The 21,314-nt window shown below is 38.2% G+C and overlaps 1 protein-coding gene across 5 annotated transcripts; it reads right to left on the bottom strand.

Moving 5' to 3' along the window:
- Positions 1 to 1,178: 1,178 nt before the first annotated feature.
- Positions 1,179 to 19,910, bottom strand: frmpd3 (FERM and PDZ domain containing 3). 5 transcript variants are annotated; one of them, XM_059516560.1, is made up of 15 exons: positions 19,795 to 19,910; positions 19,233 to 19,375; positions 18,805 to 18,907; positions 18,593 to 18,638; positions 17,499 to 17,603; positions 14,240 to 14,347; positions 12,001 to 12,132; positions 11,019 to 11,138; positions 10,790 to 10,926; positions 10,311 to 10,437; positions 9,685 to 9,774; positions 9,330 to 9,509; positions 9,091 to 9,226; positions 6,334 to 7,176; positions 1,179 to 5,994 (listed from the first exon to the last, which is right to left on the bottom strand). In XM_059516560.1, the coding sequence occupies exons 1-15, from the start codon at positions 19,833 to 19,835 to the stop codon at positions 3,215 to 3,217; spliced, it is 5,091 nt and encodes a 1,696-aa protein (XP_059372543.1). In that variant the 5' UTR covers positions 19,836 to 19,910; the 3' UTR covers positions 1,179 to 3,214. The 5 variants fall into 5 exon arrangements, with proteins under 5 accessions (XP_059372543.1, XP_059372546.1, XP_059372548.1 ...); XM_059516563.1 differs by lacking the exon at positions 19,795 to 19,910 and adding an exon at positions 16,296 to 16,442 and having other exon boundaries at positions 18,810 to 18,907; positions 19,233 to 19,251; XM_059516565.1 differs by lacking the exon at positions 6,334 to 7,176.
- Between the last annotated feature and the right edge of the window lie 1,404 nt (positions 19,911 to 21,314).

Raw genomic sequence — 21,314 nt, 5'->3', positions numbered from 1 at the left:
GTGAAGTGTGTGAGGAGGAGTGAGCAAACATTTCTTCAAATTAAAGTCAGCCCATGTTAGGTTATGGTTTCTGAGGGAAGCATTAAAAGAGGATAAATCTCGGCTTTGTGTCATTAGCTGATTGTGTCTTAGATAATCTTTATGGCTCAGGGGATTGCCACAAACTAAATCTGTGTCCATCAGGGGGGAAAAAAATACTACTGAAGTACTTTTGGGGGGAATCTGCCAGTCACACAAATTATTCTACATTTTAGTATGTTATGTTTGCAGACACAAAAATACAATAATTGCTTATCAACAGCATCTAAAACTAAACTTATTTAGATACAGAAGTACAAATGTTTATGAATCCTTAATATCACTGATCATCAGTTTAATATAATCAACTATTAATTAACTATATACTATAATATTTAGGCCTATAAAGAGAAAGAGCATGAGAATTTGTAATAATATTTGTAATGTGTATGACGTCATTGTTTCAGCATCTATCCAAACATACTAAAAAGTGCCTTTTTGTACATGTAAATGTTACATTACGGATATCTGCATATAAACAATTAGAGGTTCTTGAAAACATTAAAAATGATTAATATTAAAGAAATGTTCATGTATAAAATGAATTGATACACACTTATACTCCACATTGAGGGACACTTACTATTACTAGTTGATGTTTAATTAAGGTAGGTCTAAAGCACTTCATTAATGGCAATCCAGGAACGTGGTTTTTTTTTTGTGGCCTAAAGTGTAAAGCACCAAAACCAACCAAAACAACTCTACTACTGATTCAATGCTGTTCATCAGTTATGTACGGTTTACAGGTGGACAACAAAGGATGAAAAACACGATCTAAATCTTTACATATTAGCTACTTAAACATTAATAATTGTTTAATTACAGTGTTATTGCATGAAGAACTTGCTATTTGTATTTAACCTATTAATGCATTACCAAATGTAGCATCTACTTAATAATCTATTAACTAAATATAATCGATTGCAAGTGATTTAAAAATGCTTTGTTACTGACTTTGTACTTTTAAGTTTAACCTGTAAGGGTGTAAGTCAATGTGTGTGTGTGTGTGTGTGTGTGTGTATGTGGGTATGTATGTATTTTCAGAGCACTCATTATGAATTTGATCAGTCGGTCTCATAGCCAAAACTAAGCTGAAAATGTTACTTTTAATATTCTTTATTGCTTTAAAACATGACCTCACACACAACAAGACCACAGTGAAGCAAAAACACTGACAAGAACTCAAAGAACTAAATATGAACACATACAACAAAAATGAAGCACATCAGTGACAAATCTCATTTTGGCAACGCAACTAGTCTTTGACAGAAACTATGTCAGAAAAAAAAAATAAACATGAGGATATTGTTTGTATTTTATAAAAATAAACATGTTCCATGCTATATTATACTTTAAAATATAGTTACTATTTGTCTCTGGTACATACTACTATAAATCATAAGATACATGTGATTTCTCTTTAAAAGAAAACGTTTTGATAAATATTTGCAATGTTCTTTTTAGAATGACTTTAAGCTTCACAAATATCGCATGTTCTTTACACTATATATATATATATTTTTTTTTTTTGAGCATAGAATAATTATACTTTTATACTGAAATATTGTAAAACATTAGATTGCATCTGTACTTTTATTGATCTTTTAATGATGTAAGTTTTAAACAAACCCAGCATTAAACAGTCTGTTAGTTGCTGGCTTGACAGAGCCAACTTTATTCGGTTCTATTTTAAAATAAGGATAACATGCAAGACACCAAAACAGTGAGATGATAATTGTTTAAATGTCACAGTAGTAGAGCCTTGTATGGATTATAAAACCATAATTTAACCATTTATATTCTAGATTGGAAGAGGAGACAGAAAAGTTTTCAGACATAAGACAGCAGTTTGCTTTATTAAAATACATATAAAACTATTCTGTGTTTGTGGATGGGTACGGGGTTATGTTCTCAAGAGTGCACAATGAATGACATCACATGAAAATCCAAAAAAATGAAGTTTTCTACATTTAAGACATTTCAAAATATGGGGTAGAAGAAAAACAAAGCAATTTTTTCTAAATATATTGTGAAACATTGGTTATCTGTGTACTTATATAGGCTATACTTGGAAAGAAAATGGTTCTGTATCATCTACACAAGCATTGGCTTAGTGATTGCACTAAATTATGAGTGATATCGTGAGTTCAGCCCACTCATCCAGTACAAAAAAAAATATGCCACTGATTGCCACTACAAGTATGAGGTATGGATCTGGATGAGTTTGTGGGGGTGAGAGCGAGAGAGGATTTTATTATTATTATTATTATTATTATTGTGCATTAGCAATCAGGAGCGCCTTTTTCCATCTTGGTCTCAGCTCAACCAGTGTATCATTTCAATTAATATTCTGGTGAATTTAAATCTGCTACATTGTCTGCCCTGGGCAGGTGTTTCCTTCCACTATCTTGTTAGTGGGCTCTTGTATTCATAAATATTAATAAAAAAACAGACACTTACAGAGATAAAAATCTAGACATTGTGAATGCAATATTGTGAAAAGGGAGTATTTCATGTCACAGCAAATAAAATTTTAAAACAAGCACATTACCAAACAACCAGTTCTCTCTCTACCTAATTTACAAAATCTGTTATCATTTGATTTTTTTGTGATATATATATATATATATATGCCACCCACGGGGCATGTTTTAGATTATGTAGCTATAATTTCTCTACAGTAACTGCAATAATGATAATATAATTTTCCATAATATGCTTTATAAACCATTGTTAGGACACAAAATAACCCCACCAGCCCTTCCCTAGACAGTCACTTTGTTATTTAAATATAGGAACAACTAAATATACAAAAAACGAAGTCCATTTCACAGTACCCTTTCTCTAAGAACATGAGTGAGCAGCCCTGTTGGTCATCTGTAATGCACAGGATCAGATGTATTTTTATTTTTTCCTAATTTCTGTGCACATTGTAAAAGACCCTTTGTGTGTGCAAGTTAGCACAACCTTCATAAACCTACAACAGTATATAGTTTTGCAGTTATGGAATTTAGCAGTAGGTGAACAGAAAGGCGAGTAAAAATGTAAACCGATGAAGGATCCGAAGAGATTCCTGCCAAAGTGTTGAGCAGCTGTCTTTCCGGCCTGCCCCACAATCTCATGAGTGAATGAGTCATTACTTGCTGGGCAACGTTTTGATAGGGCGATTAAGAGAGCCCATGTTGGTTGATGTGTGGAGTTGAGGACTTACACTCTTATTAGGGAGGCTACTAGAGTGTCCCATTGCTTCTTCAGCAGCACGAAGAAGAAGGGTGTAGTTGACAGCTACCTCCTCAACCTTGCGTAAAAGCTGCAGTTTTTGAGTTTCAGATCGCACACCCCTGACAAGCCGAATGAATGTTTGAGTAAGGTTACACAGCACCTGGAAGCTAGCTGTGACAGCACTAAGCATTCGAGAGGGACTTTTCTCAACACTTGCCACACGTCTACATGATGCCCTGAACTCTTTAAAATGGACTGCAAGTTCTTGCTTGTACTCTGCCAGTTGTGCAGGAGGGATACGAGGTTCACCCTCGATTTGGGGACAGTTGGCACACTGCCTTAAAATTGAGAGCAGCTCATTGGCATCAAGTTGTGCATTTAGGAATCCATCAGGGAGCAAGAATGTTTTGCCGTGCAAGGACTGTACCCTTGCCAGGCTAGTTTCCAGATTTCCACAGGCCCGCAGATCAATCCTCTGTGTTTGTGGCTCCTCCTCTTCATCCTCCTCCTCCTCCCCACTGCAATCCTCTGCATTGAGTACCTGAAGTGTTTTGCTGACTACTGGCATTGCCCTTGAGTCTAGGTGCATCCCGGGCAAAACGTGCAGGGGTATGGAATAAGACAGTTCATCTTTTTCACTGCTCTCATCAGCAGCTTCACATTTGCGATAACAAAAGCAGAAGGAGCAGCATTTTTCTCTGTCCTCAGTGTCCTCACTCGGCAATCCAAGAACCTCAGCGGTACCCTCTCGACTTTCCTGAAGAAGCTCCTCTCCCTGAATAAAAAATATCCCCTTCTTCTTTGCATCCCCATCTTTACTATGTACAGGCTCTACTGGAGTTGGAAGTCTAAGTCCAGTGGCCCTGACTCTTTCCATTTCTTTCTCAAGGCTCTTTGCTTTTGTTGTTTTTACCTCAGCATACAGGGGGGTGCTGTCATTATTGTCAATCTCCCCTATGCTATATCTCCTTTGTAACTTTTTGTACTGTGGTGCACCAATGCATTCTGAACGGGTAGCGCATATAGGCAAACATGACGTGGGTGTATCTCTGGGATCCCTTGACTCTAGGCTTGTGGAGCGGATTCGAGTGGTTTTGATCTCCAATGTCTGAGGTTTCCGTAATTCTTCTTGATCATGTGGAGACTTTGGAATAGCTGGGGGGGATTTGGAAACTGTCCTCTCTCGCCCTCTCTGGTCTGCTGCAGAACCAACTGCTGTATCTGGGAGACGCATTCCGCGGCACATTCTCTTACAATCACAGCTGCGTCGCTGTTCTCGTGAAATCCCAGGAACTTTCTGTATGGGACTTGTGCGCAGCTGGCAGGCACATGGGGTAAATGAGGGAACAGGAGAGGATCCCTGTGGTATGAACTCTCCTTGGGATGTTTTAGGTTTTAGAAGCTCCTCCAGGAACTCTAGCTCATACTGCCTGACCTTCTGAAGATGAGCACGACGCTCATCTGTCTCTCTGCGCAAACGTGCTGGGAAAGTGGCTGAAATTAAGTTCCTAAAACTCAGGAACGGAGTACTACGCTGGGATTTGACTTTGTTATTTGCCTGTTTCTTATACTCGGCTCCTGGGATAGTTGAACTCTTTTCCGCACAACTTAGGACAGGTGTTGGGTCTACCAGAACAGGCAAACTTTTAACAGGTTTCTGTGGTTCTACAGGGGCTTTACTCTGGGAGTTCTCTGCCTTTGCCTCTGGCATCTCCTTCCGTTCTACTTTAACAGGCATAACTGGTGAGTACTTGGTAGGAGGCTGGGTGCTAGGCTTAGCCAAACTTGCATCATGTGTCTTTGCTGCATTCTCTTTGTTGTTAGCTAACTGAAGTCCTTTGGCACGGAGACGCTCATCATCTGTGGGAGATGATGAGTGAAACACCACCAGTTTTTGGGCCTGTGAATCTTTCAGACGCACCTGTGGGCCAGGCTCTGGCCGTACTGGACAGGTGCAGAACAAGTCAGCAGCTGGCAAAAGGCCCTTTGAACTTGAAGGCTTAGTGGTCTCAATTGAGGCATTGTCGGCATCTTGGCACATATTTGTTGGACAAATCTTAGCAGATGCAGTTCTATCCACTGGTAAAATAACAGGTAAGGCTATACTGGTAGTTTCTAGGGTGACTGTACCAGATTCTTTTTCCAGGACACCTTCTGAGGTAACGGAGCTTGTTTTTTCTTTATTAGCCTGAGGCAACTGATCTGTGTTGACTTTGGTAGCACTCTCTTGATCAGATGCTTTAAGCTCCTCAGATGTCTGCGGTTCAAACTTTTCCAAGGACTCTTTGACAGGGTCTCTTTCTGTTTTTTCTATGTCCTTCTCACCTTTTGTTTCATGGCTCTTCCCCTGCTCCACAGAGTTGTCAGAGGCACTAACTCCTTGATTGGGGCATACTTTGAAGGGCACAGTCTTGCTTAAGATCACAGATTTTGGTGGACATCTGCCACGGATCTGGCTCATTGAAAAAGCCCCCCCACCAATTGCTTGTGGGGTACAGCCAGGGATTGTCAAGGGAAAGTCTCGCCGACTGAAAAGCCGCTCTTTGTTGATGTGGTGGGCCAGTAGATAGGCCTGGTTCTGATGCTGCTTCATGGCAGACACCATCTCAGACACATCAGTTAGCTCTGATGAATTTGTCTCATGTCCAGAGTCTAGGGACGATTCTGGGGTAATGGCAGCAAGCACAATCAACCCTGTAAGGGAACAGAAAAAAAACATGCTTTTTAAGAAATCTCATAAGGTCACTTCAGGCAAGCAAAATTATAAGGAGAACATGCATGTTCTAATTAAGAAATAAAAGTCAAAAATTTAATTAAAAAAAAGTGTCAAGATCCTGTTTGTTATTTTGTTGGTAAGGAGTAACACTGCATTGATACTTGTTTTGGGAACTTATAACTTAATATGTTAGACTTCTGTAATTGTAAGATGTACAAACAACCAGTTTTTAATTACTATTCCTTGATTGAATTTTAAAAGTCTAATTTACTCATTGACATGTAAAGAACCAGCACTTTTAATAGCACATAGTCCACCTGCTGTCTGTTGTGTCTGTTGGTGATGGTGTGGGTAATCCTCTGATGCAGCTAGTGCTTCCAGCGCCTGGAGGGTGGACACTAATGCATCGTCTAACTCCTGAGCATGGTCTTGAACCGTCCTACTGGTCACATTATCAATAAGTGTTACAGGAACATCCTCTCGACCCTCTGCAACAGCAGCAGTGGCTTTGATTCCTTTCCGACCCTTTTTAGGGTCATCTTCGTCAGAGCTGTTGTCACGAAACCCAGGGGGCGGTGCTGCTATGGCAGGAGGGGGAGGCTGCAGCTTTCCTCCTCCATCATCTATCTCCTCATCTTCCTCATTCCCAGGTAGCGGTAAGGCAATGAGATCAACAGCACCTCCTTCACGGGAAGCACATGAATTTGTGCACTGCTGCAAAATGAGCCTTCCTGTCTCCCCAGTGTCTGAGATCAAACCTTCAGCTTGGAGTTTTGCCTTGCAGGAGTCACAGAAAAACCTCTGTGAAGGCTCCATCGTTTTCACTCTGTTTCTGAAGCTTGAATTGTCATTGGCGGGACCTTCTTGTTCAGCCACCGACTCTATGCTCTTTAGAGTGGGGTCAGACTTTGTCCGTGAGCGACTCTGTACTTGCGATATAAGGTTCTCATTAATGTCAAGATCCTGTTCAGCTTGTATCTGAAGCTCTTGCAGCTGTTGTTGCTCTTTTAAATGGATGTGACACAGGCCAAGGTGCTGAGGTTTGGGTGATGCTGATGTCTTCTGTGTTGCCTCTCTGGACGACCCCTCTCTGTCTTCTCGCCGACTACCACTTGGCACAGTGGCTCCGGAGCGGAATTGGGCATGGGAGCTTCTGGAATCTAAATGACAAAACTGTCTGAGTGGTTGAACAAGCAGAAAACATGATGGATGGGTATGAGTCCAGATGACAAAGGTGGGTCTGCTGAATATAGTTCTCTGAGATGGAAAAGAGCCTTGTGGGATGTGATGGCGTGCTTTGATCTTTTTCTTTGGCAGACCACAGGAGATGCGAACATCCAATACATGGTTTAGTAACACGAGGCAACATACACTTAACTTCCAGAAATATGCTTTTATCTTCATCAGCATTTCAGTAAAGCTTGCATAAACTGATTTAAGATGAGGATGGAGAGCTCAAGAAGATGGAGGGATCAAGCTGGAATTACGAATGATTGCCATGACAAGTCCTTGTAATATATCATCAAAGATCCTTTTGAAAGCAACCTGATCAATTCATGTCATGACTGATTCAATTTTTTTTTTTTTTTTATAATTAAATTTATTTTGTTTTATGTTTTAGATGTCAGCACCAAGATTTTCTCACCATTATTACATCTATTTTATTTTGAAATGTCCCAAATTGCATATGCAACGCAACATATTTTAGTTCAGCTAGTCAGAGAAAGATGAAATGGGTAACACTTTAAAATACTGTTTCTTACTGACGGCATAACTAATAAGGAATTATTGAAAAACTAACAGGTGATTTTTCATTAACACTTATCTCACTACTGTTAACTACTAAGGAAGATGTGTTAATTAATCAGTATGTAATATAATTTTATGATTGTGTTAAGTAACCGTTAGATAATCAATAACCAATGAATTCTGTCATACCTACTGAAGAACTACTATTAATTATCTATTAGTTAGGGTTCAAGAAAAATAACTATGAAGTTACTACTAATGAACAGTTATACATAAATAATCACTATAATAATCAGGCTGTGTCCCACAAATCAAGTACTTGAGTAAAAGTGCAGATACCCCAATAAAATATTACTCCAGTGAAATTATAAGTAGCCTGTTCATTTTCAAAATTACTTGAGTAAAAGGACAAGTACAAAGTACTACTACAGTAGCAACTTTGTTAAAGTCCACTAATTAGCCTATAATGGAAATGAAATATGGATTTTTTTTTTTGCTTCTAAATGTTTGTTTTGATTATAAAATGTTTGTTAAATTAGTTTAAATGTGGGCAGTATACATGTTAAAACTGAATAAAATATGAATTATCTGATAATTCTTTATTAATTACTAATGGTTTCTCAACATTTTCACTTTAGAATAGGCTCAATGTTTCAGCTTCAAAATAAGTCATGCAGAATTTTTTGATAATTCTTGATTAATTACTAATTGGTTACCTGTATTTTCACTTTTCCTCAGGCTTTGCCTTACATACAGAAACTGAATATATCGCAAGGCACTGGAGTCGTGGTGGGCTTCTAGTTGGAAGCTGATTTCTTACAAAACACACTCACAAAACAATTCACTACACAGGCAAAACCTCTGTAAAATGTATTGCATTTATTAATATTGCATTTTCATACTTCTACTAAAACTGCTAATGACTTTTATATAAAAGGGTCACAATTCAATGAAATTGTGTATAACTGTTCATTAGTAGTTACTAAATAGTTATTTTTCTTGAACCCTAACTAGTAGATAATTAATGGTATTTCTTTCATTAGTTATTGATTAGCTAACTGTTACTCAACACAATCATACAATTATATTACATACTGATTAATTAACACATCTTCCTTAGTAGTTAACAGTAGTGAGTTAAGTATTAACGAATAATCACCTGTTAGTTCTTCAATAATTCCTTATTAGTTATGTAGTAAGTGAGAAACACTATTCTAAAGTGTTACCATGAAATGCAAAGCAAATGCACTGTCAGAAAATTACATGCAATGACTTTGTTGTATTTTAATGAATTTGCAAAAATAACAATACGATTTCTAACATACCTGCCTTGATCATATAAGGCTGACCAGGTATCCTGCAGTAGATTGTCCTTTTAGGGTCCACAAATAGCTTGTAATAGCCAGATATCAAACAGGCAAAGTTTGATGCATCTGGCCACTCCATTAATAAGACCAAGGGCTACAATTATTAGTATAAAAACAGAAATTAGTATAGCATTACATTTTAGGATGTTGTATAATGCAATACTGTTTCAGATTTTGTTTCAGAGCTTTTTCCACACCTTTGCATCCAAAATAACAACCTCAACCCGGGCTACTCCATGATGCTCCCTGAAGAGCTGGACCTTGGCCACACGGCTGAACTCTGCTAAGACCGTTGTTAGGTTGTTCTTTAGGTCAATCACATGACTGATACCATGTCTCGGCCCAACCAACAACGTAGTGTCTGACTGCTTCTCGTCCTTTCAGAGGAAAAAGAAAATAATGAGAAATTCAGTAAGAGAAGGACAAGCCATTTATTTACTTTTGAGGTTTGTAAGGTAACGTAGTAATATTAAGAACGTTCTTGTAAAACCATAAAATCAATGCAAATATGTCTTGATTATAGTTTAAGAAGTGATCTCAGATTTGTGTTACCAAGCCAACTGTGTGAAACAAGAAGCCTCCGAATGGGGGAAGGTCATTTAAGACACGCATGTACTGTAGTTTTCCTTGAAGAGGAGAAACCTGCATAGAAACACAGATAAAGAGAAAATAAGATTGGGGAGTGTGCAAGTGCATAGATGCTAATATTCTGGCCAGGAGAGGGCAATGTCTCGCTGCTATTAGGTTTGCTATGTGTATCAATGGTTGGTATGAAATTAATTGCACACTGTTTTGCATATCTCTTTCCACCATTACACATATGAACTTTGTTCTCAGGGCATAAAATTAATACACACATACAAAAACATGCATTAGACTTGAGAGATGAAAAAAGGTTTCTTTGTTGCATGTTTCTTGATTCACATTTGATCACAAAAGACCTCCATTTAAGATGTACTGTTTACAAAAAGAAAGAACTGGTAATTTTGTGCCAGGACATTATCCATTAATTTTTACAGACATTTCAATTAACTCCAAACACAACAGAATGCAGTGCAAAATGTAAAATACAGGTAAAACACGTACAAAATAAGTATGGAAAATTATTTCAAATACAAAAAATAGTGCCCTAATTTTTTATGATATTTGCACCAAATATTCTTAGTAAGCACATATACCTTGTTACCAGCTGGTGGAGGATGCTGATAAGTCTTCAACAGCTGTGAGAGAGTCTTGCAGACATTTTTCTCCTTGACAGTTGGCAACAGAGTCAAAGGAAGGAAAGGTTCCAACCCCCATTCTTTTCTAAAGATATTGATGCGGGTTTAGTCTTCAAAGCATGCAAGCAGTTACAAGACCTTACAGTGCTCTTTGATGGTTTCACAAGGGTCATCTGCCACTGGGGTGAAACTATGCTGCTTATAGTGCTCATCCAAAATCTAATGCATGCTTCTTTGGTTACTCTAAATGCCTGTTCACATAAACAACTTTGTATTTCTGACACGTACATTAACTTCCATTCCAAAGAAGTGTACTGAATTTTCAAACATCCTATCTTAGTGTGAACAGGAACCTTAATTCACAGCATAATATTTAAAACAAGGTCTAATACAAATAAATGATATTTCCTCTTTTCAGGCAATCATGAAAGACTTACTCGACGTGCTTCAGAGAAATCTTCTGATTGGGTCTCGCAATTGACACAGTGATATAGATGTGAAGGGCTGCCAGCTTAAGCGTGACGTCAGACTTCCAGTCCATCCCAAACCGCTCTTTAATGACGTCATTGCGGCTCTGGGAGTATTTAGAACAAATAACAAATCAAGGGGCTATAAATATCAGACCAATCAACTTTCATATTACGTGAATATTCGTGACTAATCCACCTGTATGTAGAGGTACTCAAATGCAGCAGGGTCTCTCCTCAATAAGTCAGCAGGGTCTTTTGGGAAGAAGCAAATACGGAAAAGACACTTCATTCCCTGGAAGTAGGTCCTGTGAACTACCTAAAAAATACAGAATAAAATACAACTTTGAAATAAAACGGTAACAAATACTCAATTGTCACATTGCATTACTTATGTAAGAAAGGTGATGTGCTACTAGCAGCCATAACAAATCAATGTCAATATCCTGTAAATAAGGTTCTTATTTAATGTTCTGTTACTGTATATTCATATACAATGGCGTCTAAGAGTCTGAGACCACACTGAATATAGAAAATCTGATTTAAAATCCAGTTTAAACCGCAGAACATTTTAAGATTATTCAGTATAATTGAAAATGTAATTTCTGCCACTAATCAAATGAACGTAAGTATTGACTGGGCATTTGAACTGCTTTGTTCAGATCTTCAGATGTTCTATTGTAGTTTTTAAATCATGCTGGATAACATTAGATATAAATACTATTCAATTAAAATGCTAATGCTACTACAATAAAATGCTTATTTACAATGGTGGCCAAAATTGTTCGAAAACTTGGCATATTTAAGAGGTTTCAATTGTTTTTGTTGAATTGGCCATTACAATACCCATAAAACAAAAAATTGCCGGAACTACCAGTGACAGAAGGAATCCGCTGGAATACTAAAAATGATGGACTGGCCCCCTCGAAGTCTGGACTTCAGCCAACATCAAGCAAATTTGTGACGAGTTGGGAAATAAACTAGACAGATCTATTGTACATTCAAAGAATGCAGAAGGCATGGGTTAACATTAGTGTTGAAGTTATTTGTTAGTTGCAACACAATAGAAAGCTGGTGTAAAGTATACCTTGTACTCCACATTCAAGGCTGCTTTGAGAGCTTTTGAACATTAGAGTGAAGGTAATGCATCAGTCGGTGGTTTTTGGGTGGCATTTACTCACATGAGACAGTGGCTGGTTTTCCTGGAGCAGATGCAGCCTCTGATTCTGGGCCAGTCCACCGGACTCCAGCACTAAAGCAAAATGCTCGATGTAGCGCAGAGAGAGGCGATCCTGCAGTGACGATATCACATCCTAGGGTGAATGAGAAAAGGAGAACAAGGTCTTGTATTCTGTAGTAACTCTTCTGGTGGTTGGTGTTTTTAGCTCCTAAAGCATGAATTCTGCTGTATAACTATATCTCAGATAATACAGTGCAATGTAATTGAAGTGGAAAGCAACAGCATCAGCAGTGTGTGAACTACAGGAGCACAGGCTTGACATTTCCATCAGTGAAATCAACACTCCCAATCACTGGACTCTGCGCTGAAGACCAACAAGGCTTTTTACTGACTAGTGGCTTTACTTCTGAAGTGGATGCCACATATTTAATGAGGTTTCCATGTAACCAAAGCAAATACTGTACTCAAACACTGTGCTGAAGGCAGCACCAATGAGCACTGGCTGGTGTGATGCGTTATATACTTGTGTCTGATGACAGTGACTCCAGCTAAGGGAGACAGAAAGATTACCACACCGTGTTCTGTCACCAGGATTGAAATAACCTGTTTGGTGATACTGACCAAAGGCTGAAGATATCAGCTCAGGAGGGATTGTAGGAGGGAAAAAAAGCTCACTAGGTTTCTTTTAATGGTCTGAAACCATCAAACCTCAACTCAACTACACTTTCAAAAATTACAACGCCTTTGAAAGCTGAATACAACGGTATTGCATTTCTTTCAGTTGATCATAGCTCTTGAAATACATGCTTTATTCTGACATAACGTAAGATCAGCTGTACAAAAGAAAGTGATTATCCTCTTTTATCACTTTTGCTTTCAGAAAGAACAATATAATGTTGGCTAATGACTTTTCCTAGCCATGTTAATCTATTCAGTAACACTTTAGAATGATGCTCTGTAGGTAAAGTAACTATGCAGGAAGTAATACAGGACAAATAGACAGAACTACAATAACTATCAGCTGTTCTATTAACTAATACTGGAACAAGATTACCTAATAAGTAAGTACTGGTGAATTCAGGACAATTATTTGCTAATCAATAATTACTGAATGAGAGTAGCATCAAGAACTACTAACTATGAGCAATTATAAAAAAACTGCCAGTTAATTAATTACAACAGTAATGTGTCTGAGACATGGACAACCCCCCCCCCCCCCCCCCCCAAACCCTGAACACGATCATGCATTTCTACTTAGTTGTGTTACCTAGATCTACTAGTGCTCTGGATCCTTTTACAAAACAAAGCTTACAAAACAACCTTTTTTAATATACTTAGAATTCTTTAAATGACATCATACCTTTTCAATAGAAAGTGATATGTGTGCACAAACAGCACTAAAACACCTCACCCTGACTGCCTCACAGGGGTCCCAGAAGGTTCTATTCTAGATACAATCTTATTTAAACTTTATATTAATGACTTACCCCATGCATGTCCAAATCTCAATATTCAAATGTATGCAGATGATGGAGTATTTGTTATTCATGCAAATGACATTCAAGTAACTTCCTTCAGTCTCAATGCATTCACCCTGTGTTCTGCTTGGCTTACTTAGTCATATTTATTATTTAATAGCAATAAATAATAAGTAATAAAAAAAATTTATATGATGTTTACAAAACTGAAAGCAGGGGAGCTCAAGAAAACAAAACTGAGCTCTCTCTCTATATATGTATAACCAGTAAAATTGTATAAAAATAAATAAATTCAAGCTAATTTTTTAATGCTGCTATGTACCTACACTAAATGAAACCCCCTTTAAATGCATTAGTTGAACAGGGCACTAACAATGTCAGTGATGTCCATCACTGGAAAAACTGCTGTCAGGAAAGGGACATCTATATTAGAATAACACACCACTTGGAATTAAGAATCATCATGGAAAACAAGTGTCTATGATGGCTGTGTTCACACTATTTGGGACTGGCAGCAGCATTTGATTAGAGGTGTGAAAATGTTTTCTAGAAATGTTTTTTTAATTAAGCAGATTAAAGTTTCTGCTTATGAACGAACAGCTGAAGTCACAACCAGATTCTTTTGATAGCTTGTTAAATAAATGCAAACCAATGTATTTACATAACTGACATTACTGATTACTTTGTCATGTCATTCCATGCGTTAAGACCTTGGTCCTTAAAATAAAGTGTAACTGGGAAGAGTTTTCCATTCACACTCACCCTAACAGTGGTGCGGCTGTCAAATGTAAAGGATTTGATCTGTCCATTTTCCAGAAACACCTTCAACACATTTGGTATCAGAAGCAGAGAGTCGTCTTTAAGCATGGTCTGAAAGAGACAAAGGCAAGAAAGAGGTGAGAAAGCTGTTTGTGAACCTTGGATGAGAAATTAAGAAAAGAAAAGACTCAATAAGTCAATAGAGAGTCTCAAATAAGAAAATCTAATATCTAAAAGACAAAGAAAGAATGTAAAAACACATGACAAGACTTTAACTGTATGGAAAACCTGAAAGAAAAACATTAAGTCTGAAACAATGGTTAAAAGGAAGATCTCTGTCTAACTTATTTTACTATCTAACTTATAGTTTAAATGAATTGGAATAACTACCAAAACTCTACTTTAAACATACAGATTATAGGATTAAGCAGAAGTCATATAATATTCATTCTATATCCAATGTGAAACTGTCCTATAAATGCTGATCAACTGGACACAAACACTGAATTCAGTTGCAGGATATATTTGTAGCTAAAAGAGGAGTTATTCAAGGAATCTACTTCATTTCCAATAAGAAAAGTTAAAGGTGCACTGTTTGCATTTTTATTTATTTTTTATTATTATTAAAAAAAAATCATGTTGAACTGGCTTGTTCATTTTCCAGGTTCAAAGCCTATGGTGCCATCACTGAAACCCTGTGGCTGACCAAAACCAATCCCAAACCATCAATCCTCATTAAACTGTAACAGTCTGCTGTCTTTGAAACAGTGAGTCACCAGATTTATCTCTCACTCATTCTCCCTGAACTGGGCATTACTAGAAGTACATTGTACTATTTTGAGCCTAACCTAATGGCAGATCTTACAAAGTATCCTGGAGAGGGTTTCTAAATCACATCAAGTAGTGGAGTGCCTCAAGGTTCAGTGCTTGGACCCTTCCTCTTTAGAGCATTTGGAAAATCAGACCCTACATGCATAGTTCTTGCACAGGCTCTTATCTTCTCAAGACTGGACTACTGCAATATTCTTTTAGCCAATGATACAGAACACAGCAGTGGATCTGGTTTTCAACCAAAAGGTCCATGTCACACTTGGTACAACAAATATTTAGACCTTTAAGACATATGAATAATTGTAAATATAAATCTTTCCGAACAACCAGTTACTATAGCTTTGGATGCTATCCTGACACCTGTTGCCAAAGACTCAGTAAAGGGTTAAAGCAAAGTTTTAATACTGAATTTAAGAAATATCCTATTTAGATGGACAGTTGTCATCCATGATTATGTTATAGTATAATGGAAAGTTACTGATATAAGGTGAATTAAATTTGCCAGTTTCTATTTTACTGATGTAGCTATCAATTTCTTTAATATTTGTCAAATATTTGTTTACTTACAACTTCAAAAAGTTGGTAAAAAAGACTAAGTGCACCTTGAAGTGGGTGAGAGACCCTGAAGGCACTTTTGTATCAAGAATGAGAGGTCATTACTTTTAGTCAGAATCATATTGATTTATACCAGGTTCCATTTTATCAGCTGTCCATTGATCTTCCACTGAGTGTCATCAATACAATTATTTAATTTAATCAAATGTTGACTATTAATGGGGTCTGATACACCCATGAAAGCATTGTACATTTGGCAAGAGTTTGCCAAAGTCCTTTTAGGCTTGCTTCTGGAGACATCTGCAAAGCACTATTACACTTTATACACAAATACAGAATGGAAACAAATAAGCAAGCATCAGTTTGGCGTGTCGGTTGGGATCATGTTATGACAGGCGGTGATGTGAGCAGGTTGACTAGCTGTATCTCATACACTGAGCACAATCCCAATCAGTTGCACGTAACCTATGGCGTGAGATGATGTGATATGAATAATAAGTCCCACGTTGGCATTTGTCTTTAAGCCTAACCCATTTAATAAAAAGGTAGCAGCTTATGTACTCTGTGCTGACAGGCGAGTTTTAATGAAGAAAGCCCCGCTGACCCCTGCTGATCACACAAGATGGATTGACATGATTAGAGGAGGCTCAGGTGAGGGTGGTTTGATCTTTACCGATTTTGTCCCTCTAGGCCTGATCAGCAAGTTTCTTCTTCCAGGAGAGCTGCACACCCCTCCCATCGGTCCGCTTTATTAAATTGGTGCGACCAGCACCCAAGGGTGTAGTGTTGACTCTTCCTTGCTCACAAGGCAGATATCAAACTGTATGGGACATAATCCATGGACATTGACATTAACATGGGTGCCATCGACCCATGTTCATCAAGAGGAGATGGCAGCTGTAGAGCTAATGAAAAGCTACGAATGAATGAATGTCTAGTAACAACATTTAAGGTCATGGGGAAGCTGCTGCCCTTCTTCTAGATGCAATGCTGCCTTACTCAATTACCACTAAGTAGGCTGAATCGGTTCAAAGGAAGCTGGCGCTAAGTTCCTCCATGTTACTTTGTAACTTAAACACCTTGATTAGAACCAGAAGGAATTATTTAACATCTTTTTCATTAGTCACGAATTTCTTCAGAAAGTCATAGTTGCAATACTGCTGCACTTGTTCAAATCATTCTATAGTAGATCCAAATAAATCTCAGCAACCAACCAAACAAACAAACTAGGACTTATATTCTATTCAGAAAAAGACCATCCGTCAGTATCTGCCTGACTGACTTCAATGCAAATCTACCCTACCCATATAAAACGGAGAAACTCTAGATCCCTTTAATTCCAACCAAACCAAGCGTAGTCAATTCCAAGGCCTGTGTTTTCATGTATGCACTTTAATAAAGTCTGAGTTCATGGATGGTGGAGGAAGATGAAACAACAGCAGAAGTGCACATTTTTTGGATGAATACTTTCAGATTCTCGAAATGGTGGACTACGTCTAGAAAATTTATGCTTCGCCCCTTTGGGTAAAAAACCTGCAGTTTCATGAAATGAGATGAGCAGGAGATGCGGAGTGAATCGCACTTCAATATTGAAACTGAAATGACAGCCATGTAACAGTCTGAAAAGGAGACAGTAACGACTGACATGTTGATTTTTTTAATATTAACAAATATTAGCATTAACAGACTATGAATGGTCATGTCACAAAATAACTTGAGTCTAATCGAAAAACTCAAATCTTACAATCCATACAAGTCTTTCAGGAAGCGTTGGTGTCAGTCAGTGTTGTGCGGGTCTCATTACAGCACATAAAGACAGCTGTGATAGCACACATATGACCGAGGTGTGATGTGAGCAAGAGGCAGCAGCACATACTGAGTCTGGGTCGCTGATGGACACTTGCTCAGAAAAGCGCACTTTGGGGGGATTGGTTCGCAGACGAGCTTTCTTGGCTGCACTTATGAAGGCAGACTTAGGTGACTAAGGAAACAAAAAGAAAGACAGAGAGAGTAGGAAGAAATAAAGAGAAATAGACAGGAAAACAGAGGTTAAGATTAGATTCATGCAGAGTGATAAAAAACCTTTAAAATCATTTATCCAGTCTTAAATATCTATATTCTCTGCAAACAATGTTTAATATCTACTGCAGTTTTGCTTCTCAAGTAAAAGTATCTTTTTTATGTACAATCATTCATTTGAAGATAAGACAAATATGTGGATTAAAATAATTATTTTTAGCAGTATAGATTTGAAATTGGTGAATACATGCTGAAGCCCTGTTCACATGATTTACATCCCGCCTTCAACGCAACAGAAACATTTTGTGTTGCTTTGACCCCAACAAATGTTAGAACAGCACCCAAAAGGTCAATTTTATCACTGATTAATTAGCATTTTTTAAAATATCATTATGGTACATTTAATGGTAAATTTAAAACAAGTCCATGACCTAAAATGAGTAACCTAGAGTATGTTACTAACTTCAGTTTTCATCATGTAATCTGTAATCAGTAACGGACTATAATTTGTAAGTAATCTACCAAGCACTGTCCTCTGACTATCATGATATGACTTTGAATGGAAGAATAGCATGAGTTGTATATACAGAGGATCAGTCTTTCTTCTGACAACAGCTGGGCCGCAAGCTCAGTAGCAACCAAGGTCAAAGTTGAAATAGTTTAAACTTTTGAGCGCTGTTATAGCTTGACCTGCTTGCAATGTAGCGGCAGGGTTAACGCTCCATTGAGCTCAGCGCACTGAGGAACACTGACACAAATCATTCCCATGACATTTTCACCACTGAGCTTTAGTCTCAATATACTAATTATATTATGTGTAGTAATTATGTAACATTTGTACACAAAGCTGAACCTGAATGTCAAATTCCAGTAAAAATTTACAGAATCTATTGAAATTGGGGACTGATTTAATGCCATTTGGATCGGAGAAGACATGATGTCCTTAACTACCTGTTGTGGTTGCAGCACAGTGAGAACAATCGAGTCCTTGCACTGCCTGCAGAAGAAGAAGACATATTGGCAAGTGAGAAGCAGAATGTGAAAAAGTGTCTTAACTAAAATGAATTCTCTTATCTGATGGAGACACATGGAATAGAAATACATAAAGCACAGTCATGCGTCCAGACAAGGCCCTTCCCTCTGGTGACAGTAAAGGGTGTTACCTTACAAGGTCTATGACTTTCTCCCGGGACGCGTCGCTCACGAGTTCCTGGTTGATGGCTAGGATCTGATCTCCGGGATAAAGCTTGCCGTTTGAGGGTCCGTCTGTAAGGGAGGAGTCTGTAAACTTGTCTTGCTCTTTATAGACTTGAGTAGTTAAAGCCCGTGACATTGTTGTCTTCTTTTCTTGTCCTAAAATATATGCTGATATAGATCACTAAATCATTTTAGTCACACTTGTTTCCTAAGGCAGTTACACTAACCTGTCCTACAGTGGATTTTCACACTTATCTTATCATACACCTGGAGTATCTGAAGTCCCATTTGATTAGACTCATCTCAGATCTGAAGAACTCAAAAGCCTGGCACACCAGAGCCAGGGGACAACAGACCCCCGTCCCATAACTCCAGACAGAGACACACGTCTTACCCGCAGAGACAGAGCGTACAACGACAGGCTGTTCGCTGCCAGCAATGAACCCGAAGCCGTGGCTTGGATGGCGTTGGATGCAGACCTGTCGAGTCAGGCTTCCACTGTCCATACCATCCTGACCGTCCTCTAACAACACAGAGCTACCAAATAAGACAACACAGTTCTTGAGTATCCCTAAAATGAAACCCCATTTAAACCCCTTGAGTTCACATTATGTTCATGGCTATAAAACTAAGTAAGTAAATAAATTAGCATGATAATATTGTGTATCGGCGATCTTACAGGTTGACGAGAAAGACGATATATCTATGGACCATATTGGCCAACACTAGTTTCCAAAATCAAATATGGACTAGACATTACATTCACACAGACAGTTTTCTCTGTATCTCATTTAACAGCTGGCCATTAATAAAAACATCAATGCTTTGTGCCATTTTTTGATTCATTGTTGTACAGATGAGGTGATTTCCTTTGCATGTGTGGAAAGATATGGTAATTCCTCTTTTATGTTTCCCACAGTTCTCATTTGACGTAAGAGGATTATTAATGACTGCACCTGTCATATTCCTCTGTGTGCCCATCCTGGACCTGGGCCATCCCCCGAAAGGACACAACCGGACTTTGTGAACCGCTTCAGAAGGCTGGCTCTGTTTCCTACACATTCACCTGGGTGGACAAAGATGAGAGAAGATGAGTAACAATTCATAGTAGGTCAAGTCATGCATATTTAATAGGCAAAATATTACACTTAATTTTGAATTGGAGTGTACTGTTTTGTAAAATGGAGGTCAAACCCCTACCACTAGATGACCAATACTTCATACATCAGTCACAATTAGGCTTAGATTGCTAAAAAATGTTTTTAATAAATTACAAAATACACTCCGTTTGTATGTATATATATATAATCATTCTTATATTGCATCTCACCACCAGGTTATCCTCAATGCAAGTAAAATATTAGGCTCACCTTTTCCTATAAAAGTCCATGTTAGCTAGCTATAAGACTAGACTGTTTTTTTTTTTCATATTCTGCCTCTTTTCCTATCTCTATTATCCTCCTCGATGGCGCCCGCACTGACCGCCAGTCTCTCACAATAATAATTTATCTTCCTACATATTTGGATCCATTCGCTAAGTGAAAAAGATGGTTCCCCTTGGATATAGATACTTGGGCAAAATGAAAAGCAGCATACTGATACTTTTTAAATATAAACATGAACCATAGGCCAAAATTGACAGAGCATGTATCAGATTTTCTTTCTCACATTGCCAACATTCAGCTGCTGGGAGTCCAATAAAAGTAACTTAATATTTAAAAACTGAATAAGTCGTACTCGAAGATTTTTTGACATCACCCTACAATTTTGACAAATTCTGGTCCAGTCTTCATCACTGGGTTTCTGATGTCAGAATGAGTGCTTGTTAGACTGGGCAGAATATTTTGAGCTTAAGTAAGAGTATGGTCCCTGTCAGAAGTTGACTCCATACTGCATCTGCAGCTGATGCTATGGGAAAAACCTCCAGGAATGAACATTTTCTGAATCTTGACTAAAAGCATGGGAAGGCACTGGATGATGGTTCTAGTGCTGTCCTCTGAGACACCTCATCATCTGCGCCTCGAAAGGACGTGCTCCTGCCAGAAATGTTCAGATTTCTCTTCATCAAGAAGTGGTTTATCAAGCCTGCTATCATGTTTCAGTGACCATCATGAAGTAGATATCGTATTTCCTCAGGGGGAAACACTGTGTCGTTCAGGAAGTGTTTACTGCCATCTTCTTATTTTTATGAGTGAGGACTCGTATGAGAGGTGTGTTAAGTGTTTGGGTGAGAAGCATGATGGCATCTCCAACTGCATGCACACTGATAATTTTAGGATGAAAGCTCCCGGCTCGCTTATTTTCAGTGGAAGGAGGTAAATTGCTATGGCTCTGTCTGCAATAGTCAAAGCAACACATGAAGTAGGGTTTTTGGGATCCAATGGTGAGCTGGAGGCTAAGATAAGGGAGCAGGCAGACTATCCCTTTCTCTCCCTCTCTCTGTCACTTCATTTCTCTGGATGAATTCACATGGGAG

The sequence above is a fragment of the Carassius carassius genome, chromosome 29, assembly GCF_963082965.1.
Source record: "Carassius carassius chromosome 29, fCarCar2.1, whole genome shotgun sequence".
NCBI lineage: Eukaryota > Metazoa > Chordata > Actinopteri > Cypriniformes > Cyprinidae > Carassius > Carassius carassius.
The sequence above is the reverse complement of the archived record's forward strand: the minus strand, read 5'-3'. Positions and strand labels throughout refer to the sequence as shown.